Raw genomic sequence first — 13908 nt, 5'->3', positions numbered from 1 at the left:
CAGCATATATATATATATATACACATACACACAAACACACACATACTGTATGTAGTAGCCTAATACAGCATATATATATACACATACACACAAACACACACATACTGTATGTAGTAGCCTAATACAGCATATATATATATACACATACACACAAACACACACATACTGTATGTAGTAGCCTAATACAGCATATATATATACACATACACACAAACACACACATACTGTATGTAGTAGCCTAATACAGCATATATATATATACACATACACACAAACACACACATACTGTATGTAGTAGCCTAATACAGCATATATATATACACATACACACAAACACACACATACTGTATGTAGTAGCCTAATACAGCATATATATATACACATACACACAAACACACACATACTGTATGTAGTAGCCTAATACAGCATATATATATACACATACACACAAACACACACATACTGTATGTAGTAGCCTAATACAGCATATATATATACACATACACACAAACACACACATACTGTATGTAGTAGCCTAATACAGCATATATATATATATACACATACACACAAACACACACATACTGTATGTAGTAGCCTAATACAGCATATATATATATATACACATACACACAAACACACACATACTGTATGTAGTAGCCTAATACAGCATATATATATATACACGTACACACAAACACACACACATACTGTATGTAGTAGCCTAATACAGCATATATATATATATACACATACACACAAACACACACACATACTGTATGTAGTAGCCTAATACAGCATATATATATACACATACACACAAACACACACATACTGTATGTAGTAGCCTAATACAGCATATATATATACACATACACACAAACACACACATACTGTATGTAGTAGCCTAATACAGCATATATATATACACATACACACAAACACACACATACTGTATGTAGTAGCCTAATACAGCATATATATATACACATACACACAAACACAAACATACTGTATGTAGTAGCCTAATACAGCATATATATATATATATATATATATACACACAAACACACACATACTGTATGTAGTAGCCTAATACAGCATATATATATACACATACACACAAACACACACATACTGTATGTAGTAGCCTAATACAGCATATATATATATATACACACAAACACACACATACTGTATGTAGTAGCCTAATACAGCATATATATATACACATACACACAAACACACACATACTGTATGTAGTAGCCTAATACAGCATATATATATATATACACATACACACAAACACACACATACTGTATGTAGTAGCCTAATACAGCATATATATATACACATACACACAAACACACACATACTGTATGTAGTAGCCTAATACAGCATATATATATACACATACACACAAACACACACATACTGTATGTAGTAGCCTAATACAGCATATATATATACACATACACACAAACACACACATACTGTATGTAGTATCCTAATACAGCATATATATATACACATACACACAAACACACACATACTGTATGTAGTAGCCTAATACAGCATATATATATACACATACACACAAACACACACATACTGTATGTAGTAGCCTAATACAGCATATATATATACACATACACACAAACACACACATACTGTATGTAGTAGCCTAATACAGCATATATATATACACATACACACAAACACACACATACTGTATGTAGTAGCCTAATACAGCATATATATATACACATACACACAAACACACACATACTGTATGTAGTAGCCTAATACAGCATATATATATATATACACATACACACAAACACACACATACTGTATGTAGTAGCCTAATACAGCATATATATATATATACACATACACACAAACACACACATACTGTATGTAGTAGCCTAATACAGCATATATATATATACACGTACACACAAACACACACACATACTGTATGTAGTAGCCTAATACAGCATATATATATATATATACACATACACACAAACACACACACATACTGTATGTAGTAGCCTAATACAGCATATATATATACACATACACACAAACACACACATACTGTATGTAGTAGCCTAATACAGCATATATATATACACATACACACAAACACACACATACTGTATGTAGTAGCCTAATACAGCATATATATATACACATACACACAAACACACACATACTGTATGTAGTAGCCTGATACAGCATATATATATATACACATACACACAAACACACACATACTGTATGTAGTAGCCTGATACAGCATATATATATATATACACATATACACAAACACACACATACTGTATGTAGTAGCCTAATACAGCATATATATATATATACATACACACAAACACACACATACTGTATGTAGTAGCCTAATACAGCATATATATATACACATACACACAAACACACACATACTGTATGTAGTAGCCTAATACAGCATATATATATATATACACACAAACACACACATACTGTATGTAGTAGCCTAATACAGCATATATATATACACATACACACAAACACACACATACTGTATGTAGTAGCCTAATACAGCATATATATATATATACACACAAACACACACATACTGTATGTAGTAGCCTAATACAGCATATATATATATATACACATACACACAAACACACACATACTGTATGTAGTAGCCTAATACAGCATATATATATATACACATACACACAAACACACACATACTGTATGTAGTAGCCTAATACAGCATATATATATACACATACACACAAACACACACATACTGTATGTATTGTGCTGTTATGCCATGCCTCCTACAAACTACCCCTGCACTGGGAGTAAAAAACAAGCATTTATATAATATGTCACACTGTTGTAAGTCTGCCGTGGCACACCTGAGGATCTCTCACGGCACACTGGTTGAAAAACACTGGAGTAGAGGACCCAGAACAGATCCTTGAGGTGTATATATATATAAATACAGTCATGGCCAAAATATTGGCACCCCTGCATTTCTGTCAGATAATGCACCACTTCACCCAGACATTTGTTGCAATTACAAATGTTTAGGCATTCTCATGTTATTTCTTTTGTTTGTATTGGTGTGACACAAACAAGTGGAGAAAAAAAGCCAAATCTGACACATTCAACACAAAACTCCAAAAATGGACTGGACAAAATTATTGGCACCTTTTTTAAAATTGTAATAAATAATTGAATTCAAGGGGGTTCATTTATCATTGTGCGGACGGACATGATCCGCTATAGCGAACCATGTCCGCCGCACATCGATAAATGCCGACAGCATACGCTGTCAGCATTTATCATTGCACCAGCGGTTCTTGTGAGCTGCTGGTGCAACGCTGCCCCCTGCAGATTCGCAGCCAATCGGCCGCCAGAAACACGGGGCATCAAGCTTGTGATGCTCCTGTAATTTGTAATTAAGCTCACCTGTATCAATTAACAGGTGGTGACAATATAGAAATCATACCGGCAACCAGTGAAAATGGTAAAACATTTACTCAACCTTTCAAAAAGCCTACGTCTAGCGAAGTTAAAGAGACAGTATACAGTAATTTTCATTTAACTGCATGTAATAGACACTAATATAAAACGAATAATATGCACAGATACTGATCTAAAAATCTAGTATAAAACTGTTTAAAAACGTAGTCAGAATCTCCCAATTTAACACTGGTGAAAAGGTTTGCTGGAACACCCACTGCAAGTGGTTATGTAGCAAAAAAGCAGACACTCCCCCCTCCCCCTTCCTCTGCATATGAAATGACTCTTTTCACAAACAGGAGCATGCTGGAGTAAATATATACAGTACATCAGCATTCTCCTAAAACTTTAGGGCTTGGTTAGGAGTCTGAAAATCAGTGCAATGTTATTTAAAAATAAGAAAAACTGTTCTTCAAGGAGACAAGAACAATAGGCACTAGCTAGGCTAGGGAGTGGGACACAGTGAGTGACGTGGGGCTCAGGTATAGACAGAAGAGACAGGGAGAACTAATGGGGCACCATACACATAGTAGGCTGAGCATTATGGGAAATGTAGTTTCAAACCACTGGTGCACCAAGGTTGAGAGAGAGAGCTCAAAAGAGAGGGGGAGAGAGCGCAAAAGAGAGGGGGAGAGAGAGAGCAGAAGAGGGGGGATAAAGAGAGGGGGAGAGAAAGCAAAAGAGAGGGGGAGAGAGAGAGTGCAAAAGAGAGGGGGAGAGAGAGAGCGCAAAAGAGAGGGGGAGAGAGAGTGCAAAAGAGAGGGGGAGAGAGAGCGCAAAAGAGAGGGGGAGAGAGAGAGCGCAAAAGAGAGGGGGGAGAGAGAGAGCTCAAAAGAGAGGGGAGAGAGTGCAAAAGAGAAAGGGAGAGAGAGCAGAAGAGGGGGGATAAACAGAAGGAGAGAGACAGCAAAAGAGAGGGGGGAGAGCACAAAAGAGAGGGGGGAGAGTGAGTGCAAAAGAGCGGGGGCAGAAAGAAAGCGCAAAAGAAAGGGGGGAAGAGCGCAAAAGAGACGGGGGAGAGAGAGCGCAAAAGAGAGGGGGGAGAGAGAGCACAAAAGAGAGGGGAGAGAGCACAAAAGAGAGGGGAGAGAGAGAGAGCACAAAAGAGAGGGAGAGAGAGAGAGCACAAAAGATAGGGGGTAGAGAGAGCGCAAAAGAGAGGGGAGAGAGAGAGCACAAAAGAGAGGGGAGAGAGAGAGGGGGAGAGAGCGCAAAAGAGAGGGGGAGAGAGCGCAAAAGAGAGGGGGAGAGAGAGCGCAAAAGAGAGGGGGAGAGAAAGGGTGCAAAAGAGAGGGGGAGAGAGAGAGCGCAAAAGAGAGGGGGAGAGAGAGAGCGCAAAAGAGAGGGGGGAGAGAGAGAGCTCAAAAGAGAGGGAGAGAGAGCGCAAAAGAGAGGGGGAAAGAGCGCAAAAGAGAGGGGGGGGAGAGAGCAAAAGAGAGGGAGGAGAGAGAGAGCAAAAGAGAGGGGGGAGAGAGAGAGAGAGCAAAAGAGAGGGGGAGGGAGAGAGCGCAAGGGGTGGGACCGCTGTACTGCAAAAAATGGCCCGTGTGAACGGGCTTTAGGACTAGTCATATATAAAACCTTAAATTCATAAATACAACCTCAATAACATTAATATAACTGCTAATAAAGACTTGCTATAATACAAAGAAAATATTGTTTCTTAGTATAAAATAGCGTCTTAGTGGCACAAATGTTTCAATGTTAGTACATCAAAGCCCAAGGGAGATAACTCACCAGAATACGAAATACCTTTCTCTGACCGTGCTCCTTCTTCTCACAAGGATTTAGCGTTCAGCAAGCCGTTACCAGAGTTGTGACGTGTCACGTTCACGTGTTCCGCTGATCCGCCAATCAACAGGTCAGATTACCGATGTTAGATTTTAAAACCAGGGCTCCACTCAGATCAATAAGTGTCAGTACAAACTTTTCTTAATACGACACTGTAATGTATAAACATCCAAGGTATTCCAGGCTATGTCTTTATATACAATGAATGTTCCTTCCGTAATCGCCACTCCGATGGCGGTTTGCAAGTATAGGTTTAGACAGTATCCATAAATAGCTGGCCAGCTTCCACAGGACTGCTCATCTATGCGTTTCAGCCCGAAAGCTTTTATCAAGATGAGCCTGTGAACTTCCCATCATGCCTTTATACCTCCTTTCTTAAAGTGGCAGATTTCTTAGATTAGGACTTTGAATTTTTGCGACCTTTGATTCAAGCAAACTCCTTTTTATAGATTCTTAATTTATATACATAGCAAGCAGTTACTACACATATTTTCTACAAAGTTTCTCTATAAAGTATATATATTTAGGTATATGTGAAACTTAATACTTTGATACAAACACAAATTTCAATAAAATAGTAACAAATTGAAAGTATATTTTCAATGTAATGTATATATGTGCATACACAAATATATATATATATATATATATATATATATATATATACCATATATATATATATATATATATACCATATATATACATATAAAAGTATTATCCTTTTTGTTAAAAATACTATTGAGTATAAATCACACTAAAAAACTTTTTATGCACTAAAAGTAAAAATAAAAATAAATATAAAATTAAAAATAATAATAATATATCCCAAAAAATATTTTCACAAGAATATTTAATTAAAAACTATCTCTAAAAGTTAATCTCCACAGGTATATCTAAAACTAATAAAATAATTTAATTTATATAAAAGGATTCAAATCCAGTTCTGCATTTAATCCTAGGGGGTCCAGGGTCCAGTTAAATATCAATTCAGCTTCTGTTTTAAGCAGTCTTTTATTTAAATCACCCCCTCTCCAATCCTGTGTAATCTTCCTTAGACCCCAGTATTTTAATCCTTTAGGGGTTTGATTGTACATTTCCTTAAAGTGCTTAGAGAGCAGATGTCCTTCAACTCTATTTTCAATATTAAGGAGGTGTTCTCTGATTCTATCCCTCAACATACGTGAGGTCTCACCTAAATATTGTTTTTTACACGGACATTCTATTAAATAAACTACATTCTTATCAGAGCATTTTATTAGATCCCTAATTTTATAGTCTTTCTGTGTTACTGTTGATTTGACACTGCTTTTCTTACAGCTATATTTACAAGCTTTGCAGGATTTACACGGGAAATAACCCTCTATTTTATTTCCTTTCAAATCCACATCAATACCATCCGTTTTTCTAGATTTAAAAGTGCTTGGTGCTAATATAGTTTTAAGATTCACTATTCTTGGTTTATCAGTAAGGGCTTCCCCTATATACGGGTCTCTTTGTAACAGATGCCAATGTTTGTTTAGGACATCCCTTAATTTATTATGATTAATATTAAAATCAGTGATGAATGGTATGTCTAGTATTCCTTCTTGGCATTCTCTTAATGTTTTACCCTGTAGAAGCTCATTCTGGGATTTCTCTTTGGCTTTAATTTTAGCTGTTCTTATAAGATCCATATCATAGCCTCTCTTTTTAAATCTTCCCTCTAGAATAGTTACTTGTTGTTCAAAATCCTCTAATTTACTACAATTTTTTCTAATGCGCAAAAACTGATTCTTATATTAATATAGGTATATTCTCTAGTCATTTTTTATAGTGACAACTTTTATTGTGGATATAGTTATTTGAATCTACTTCTTTAAAATGAGTTTTGGTGGTAATCTTCTCATTATTAGCTGTTATATCTTTATCTAGGAAATAGAAAGGAGGTATATAAGCATGATGGGAAGGTCACAGGCTCATCTTGATAAAAGCTTTCTGGCTGAAACGCGTAGATGAGCAGTCCTGTGGAAGCTGGCCAGCTATTTATGGATACTGTCTAAACCTATACTTGCAAACCGCCATCGGAGTGGCGATTACGGAAGGAACATTCATTGTATATAAAGACATAGCCTGGAATACCTTGGATGTTTATACATTACAGTGTCGTATTAAGAAACGTTTGTACTGACACTTATTGATTTGAGCGGAGCCCTGGTTTGAAAATCTAACACCGGTAATCTGACCTGTTGATTGGCGGATCAGCGGAACACGTGAACGTGACACGTCACAACTCTGGTAACGGCTAGCTGAACGCTAAATCCTTGTGAGAAGAAGGAGCACGGTCAGAGAAAGGTAGTAAAATTAAAAACTTCTACCTTTCGTATTCTGGTGAGTTATCTCCCTTGGGCTTTGTTGTACTAACATTGAAACATTTGTGCCACTAAGACGCTATTTTGTACTACAATAAACACTTTGAAGTGAACCCCATGATAATTATTGGATGAATTTACCTCCCTGAACACGCTTATTATAAGAACTTTTGTCTGCTGAATATTTTGCAAGTGTTGAGACAATTTCAAGCACACCTAACTCCTAAGATTTGGGACGCTAAGAAACACTATTTTCTTTGTATTATAGCAAGTCTTTATTAGCAGTTATATTAATGTTATTGAGGTTGTATTTATAAATTTAAGGTTTTATATATGATTATGTATACAATTATTTATGAATTTTCTTAAGGTGCACCTTATTTTATATATCAATATAGTTTTGGTTGTAGTAAAATTGTTAATAAATATATATTTTTGAATCTACAATTGTATTTATATAATATATTTTAAACTCTATTAGGGCCATTGTGATACAATTGTATTTCCTTTTAGAAATATAAAAATCCAGGTAATTTTTAATATTGTAGGCATTATAGTGTTATCTGTTATATTTATTTATTCACTAGTGGTAGAGCTTTTTGTAGCGCACTCTTATCCCTTGTTTTTTCAGTATTCTAAAACTTACTCATTAATAACTCCAAAAGTGTTGCCTGGGGTTTATCAAGTACTTTTAGCTCTAGAATTTAATAAATGAGAAATATCCCCATAAATGTGTCATTGGTCTCCATCTATTAAGCCGCAAGTGCAGCTTTGGAGCTCCAGCTTTTCAGTCTCACAAGAGCGAGCCTGGGATGATTGACAGCCCCTGCTCATGCTTGATTGGATGCACATGATCAGGGGGCGGCATAGCACAAGCAGTGTATTGTGCAATGTTAAATGTGGGCAGCGAATGCTGTCCACTTGATGCAAGTCCGGGCCCTTAAAAAATGGTGCCCATTAAGTATTGAGATTTTAAGTTGTGATCAGTCAAACAGTATAAGGCTATTTTTCACCAAACCGATAACGTAAAAACTGCTGCCAAAAAAATAATAAAACGGCTGGTTGTTCTTGTTTTGATATTGCAGCTGTTAACATGCCGATAATTATCGCACAATAGATTGTGATCACCCCTAGGTTCTAACAAAGGATACCAAGCGATAAGGTTTATTTGATAATAACCGTAATTTGAAAGCTTTTTTTAATTGTATGTGCTGTCTAATTACTTAAGGTTTCATTGTCCCTTAATCTAAATACAGATTTATATGATTGATGGATGTTACATTCTTTTTATTTTATATATCAGCAGTTTTACAAGAATGTTATCCATTTGCAAGAACACTAAAGGGCAGCACTATTTCCTGTCATGTAGTGCACCAGATGCTACCTAGGTATCTCTGCAACACAGAATACCAACAACGCACATTTGATAATAGAAGTAAATTGGAAACGTTTTTTAATGTTAAACTCTGCATCAATCACAAAATAAAAATGTTTGGGTTTCATATCCCTTGAAGGAGAAATGGTTGTGTCATTGTATCTAGGTTTTTATTTGATCTATTTCTTTATAAAATCATATTTTTTATCCATCACCTGCTTTTGTTTTTAGCATCTGGAGGTGAGAAGTTCTGGTGTACAGAATGTGTTAGTTACTGTCCCCTAACGGTAGCCCTTCATACCAGGTCAGCTTGTCTTTAACCTTATTGTGACTTGGTATATATTGATACTTCCGCTCCTGCAGCAAGGACTATAAGCTCTCTGGCAGTTAATTGTCTCTCACTAAATCGTTACAACAGTTAGTCAGTAGCATTTTACACTTGTGGAAGTTGTTGTTTCTAAATAATATATATCGATATACGCTTATCAGGTTGACAAGTTATTATACTTTCTACCTTGAGTCTAAAATAACTCTAAATCCAATTACCTCAGTTCCTGCCTATGTATAAAGTCACTTAACAACTTTATAGTACTGTGACTTTCCTATCAGGCTATAACAAGCAATGCTGAATACGGAGAGCGTATTGCTCTCCGCATTCAGCTAGGTCTTGCGGACCTGATCTGCAGTGTCGGATCAGGTCCGCAAGACCTTTCTTAAATAGGGGCCAGTGGCTGCACATTCCAGTGATTCGTATTTAGATGTCCCTGATTGGCCTCAACAGAGAAGATTAGATAAAGCAAACCTAGGTAACAATTTGGTGGCAGGCATTGCTTTGTGGACACTAAATTCTTAAACAACTAATATGATCTGCTTATTATGAGAATACTATGGGAATAACCAGGCTATTTTTTCATACATCTTTCAATCTCGTATTGGAGTTTACCTCTTTCATCTTCAGAAGGAAGAAGTCAATAAAGTCCTTTGGAGAGTTTATATTCAGGTTCTTCTTGTGGGACTGAATATACTCTTTGACAAAGGAAGTCATTTCTGTGGCCTCTCTGAAGATCTTCTGCCGGAGACCTGGGAGATTCAAGAGTATGGGGAACATGTTGCCGAACTGGAAGGGCAGAACAAAATGTGTGAAATTAGTCTCTGTTCACAAATAGTTCTACATAGCATAGCTGATATAAGATGTTGTGCACACTAGTTGGAGTCTCATCTCCAGCTAACATAATAAGTATGCCTTCTCAAACTGAGTACCTTACAAACAATTAGAAATCCCCTGTGAATTGCATTGCTTTTTTGTGGGGTGGTCAAATTCAAAGACTGCGCAATCTGTTTGATTTATGTCAAGGTCTAGCCCTGCAGAATATGTTGGCGTTCTACAAATAACTGTTTATAATGACAATAATGTTTTCAAACACCTTTGTGACACAATTAGAACAATGACTCCTTTCTTGCAATCAATTACAAAATGAGAAACTAGCAGCACTTCTAATGGATCGGAAAGCTTTAGAAAACTAAGCACTAAATTCTTGTAAGTTCCATGTAATTTTTTTAATGCTAACTGTTTAATACATTGAAATATCAGTACCTTAAGATGAAAACACTAACAATATATAGATTAAATAGATTTAAAAGTCACAATGATTGTGGGGCAGCAAGTGCATTTTACATGGAAGATCTGACAGTTACAAAGTTATGTTTTCTTGACTGTCCGCTTTATACTAGACTCGTGAGCTCTTCCAAAGGCTTATGCACAGTACAAACACAGGTATCCTAATTCAGTCAATTCACAATCGTCATAAATAAAATATGATGAACTATACATTTGTTCATGATTGCAATAAGAAAAAGTTCATTCAAAACTGGCACAAATGCTTGTAAAAGGCCAACTGAGGGCCAGATTACGAGTGGAGCGTTATCATTTGCGCAAGTTTTTGCGTTCATTTGCATGCAAGTTAAATTGCTCTCATATTACAAGTTATAGGTAAATGGGATTGTTTGAGCACAATCTGAGTGCAGCAAATTCTGATTTGTTCTCTAGTTGGAGGGCGCTAACTAATTCAACAGACACAAGAGTGAATACATAAGACTAAAAATTCCACAGTTTCCTTAGCACCTTTTTTTTTTGTGACTCAGCCCCCAGCCTCTGTGCTCCTGGTAGGTTCTGGGAAATGTTGGGAGCTATGCCAGTCCATAACCTTAGATCCCATTACCTATGGAGATGACAATCAGAGGTGGCAACATTGTTACCAACTAAATTACTGCCGCCGGATCTTGTAAAAAAGCAGCACAGCCATTGGCTGCAAGAATTATGCAGAAACACTAGAGATGGGCATTTGGGGCTGATTTATTGAGTAGTTTGATTTACAAACACCTATAAAATTATTGGACGAAAAGGATAAAAAAAACAAATGATTGCTTAACTAAATCATTTTGTTCATTTATTCACACTGGCGCCAAAAAAAGGTGGAGGAAGGGGGGGGGGAGTTATATTGTTTAGTTAATAAGATCCTTTGTTCGCAACCATGTACCAGGGCTCTTACCATTCATTAGTCCATCAGCCCCTGTCCAATGATTTTAGTCATACAGGAGTTGTATGTTCCTTTAACATTGAAAAATAGGTTATTTTAATGGTTCTTATTCTATAATGTAAGATGTTTGTTAATATTAATTGTCTATCACCTAGATTACAAGTTTTGCGTTGCGGCTTGTAACGCTGAAAATATGGCATTATCAGTGTTAAAACAGCGCCGCAGCTATTACAAGTGTTGTCGGTATAGCTGTACCGCACACCTTTTAGCCTGTAACGCAACGTCAGTCCCGCACACGTAAAAATGACGTTTTTTCATGGGATTCCCATAGCACCGGTATTATGAATTTTGCGGTACGGCTAAAAAGTGAGCGTTACAGCCTAAAACGGCAAGATCTGTACCGCCATCTAAAGTCAGTAGTTATGAGTTTTACGATACAAAGCTGTAACATAAAACTCATAACTAAACTGCTATAAAGTACACTAAACACCCATAAACTACCTATTTACCCTGTCAGGGTATTTCCATTTTGGTGGTACACCTTTTAGAATTCTTAACCAATCACATTATCACGCCTCTTTATTACACCTGGTCACACCTCTAAGCTTTGCTTAGTAATTTGTGAGTTTACCTTCAGACACATCTTTGCTATCAAGTGCCTAAAATTCTAAACCTGCCCGTTACCAATCTGAGCTTTTTGTAGCCATTTCTTCTTGCCTATCTGTGTGTGCTATTAGGTATTCGTCTGCTTACTTAGAAATCTTTGGGATACAAAGTTTCCACTAAACTGTCATCTCTGCCTGAACCGGATTTCATTGAGATTCTCACGGAGCCGATTCCAACCTGCACATACCTTAACCGGACTCTTCAAGCACTTCCCTCAAGGTACTTACTCCTCACTTTAAGCTGTGAATATATTTTCGTTGATTGTTATTTGGAACTTTGTTAGGAAATTCTGTTTCACTACTGGAGCCGAGAGTGTTGTGACGTCACACGCCAAACACCTAACCACGCTAGTGTACACTGAAGAGGAACTCCTCCCTGCTTGCCTAAGGAGACACAGGGAGCTGCAGTGAAAGACGAACACTACATCTCTCAGTTACTTTGTGAGTACTGCTCTTAATCCAAAAATAAGAACATTAAGTGAACTTTACTTTCTGCTTGGCATTTGTAAATAATAGAGCTGTTTCATCATTCTATGTTCAGCATTATCGTTTTCTGACTGTTAGCTAAACAGTACAGATTATTCTACATACTTTATATCAAGTATCATCATACACCGATATAATCTGGTGTCACTTCACATAGTGAACACTATTTATATATGTGTCACAAACCACAATTTTCGTTTATTATAGCATAATCTACAAACTTTATAAATTCTAAGAAGTATTAGAATTTGAACAATAAGTAATCATAGTCCTAAGGAATATTAGGATTCTTACATATTACTAAACCCCAAAAAAAAAAAGTGTTAATAGGGGAAAAGCATGGATCCCGCTGAACTACCCCAGATTGTGTACAATTTAAGTAAAAAAAATTGACCAGATGGGGCAAGCCATTGTGGATTTGCAGGTAGAGAATAAGGTTTTGAAAGAAATGATCAAGGACACCAAAGAACAAAGATATCAAGCACCTGAACCACAAGTATGTTTGCCAGAAGTATTTTCAGGGGACAGAAGGAGCTACAGGCAGTTCAAAAATGCCTGTTATCTGCTGTTTAACCTAAAGCCTCTTACTTATCCTAATGAAAGAGTGAAGGTTCTTACCACAGTCTCATATCTAAGAGCTGAGCCCAGAAGATGGGCAGACCAATTATCTGAAACAAACTCACCTATTCTAAATTCCTTAACAGATTTCTTTGCAGCATTAGATGAATTGTACAAGGATGCTGACGTACAACTAACAGCTGAGCATAGAATGCGACAGCTAAAGCAAGGAAAGAAGCCCGTTGAGGACTTCACCGCTGAATTTAAGTTGCATGTCTCAGATTCCTCATGGAGTATGATATCACTCAGAAACCAATACAGGTTGGGCTTATCCGAAAGTATAAAGGATGAACTCTCTCACATTGATATGCCCCCCACTTTAGAAGCATTGATAAAGGTAGCCACACAGATAGACAGAAGACTGAGAGAAAGGAAGGCTGAACGTCTTCAGACTGAAACATCACCTCGGTCTCATGCTCCTAGCTATCCCATAGCTACTACATCTACTCCAGATCATACAACACCCATGGAGATTGGAGTATTTAGAGGACCACTTACTCCTGAGGAGAGGATGAAAAGAAGATCTAAACAGTTGTGTATGTATT

General features: G+C 36.8%; 1 protein-coding gene across 1 annotated transcript in view; it reads right to left on the bottom strand.

The window, feature by feature from the left end:
• LOC128661203 (cytochrome P450 2B19) overlaps positions 1-13908 on the bottom strand; it is a 192379-nt gene that overhangs the window by 108897 nt on the left and 69574 nt on the right. Inside the window, exon 6 of the mRNA XM_053715455.1 lies at positions 10001-10174. Coding sequence (XP_053571430.1) covers positions 10001-10174 — 174 coding nt within the window. The remainder of the gene's footprint in view (positions 1-10000; positions 10175-13908) is intronic.

This window comes from Bombina bombina, chromosome 5 (assembly GCF_027579735.1).
Source record: "Bombina bombina isolate aBomBom1 chromosome 5, aBomBom1.pri, whole genome shotgun sequence".
NCBI lineage: Eukaryota > Metazoa > Chordata > Amphibia > Anura > Bombinatoridae > Bombina > Bombina bombina.
This window is presented reverse-complemented; position numbering and strand designations above follow the sequence as displayed.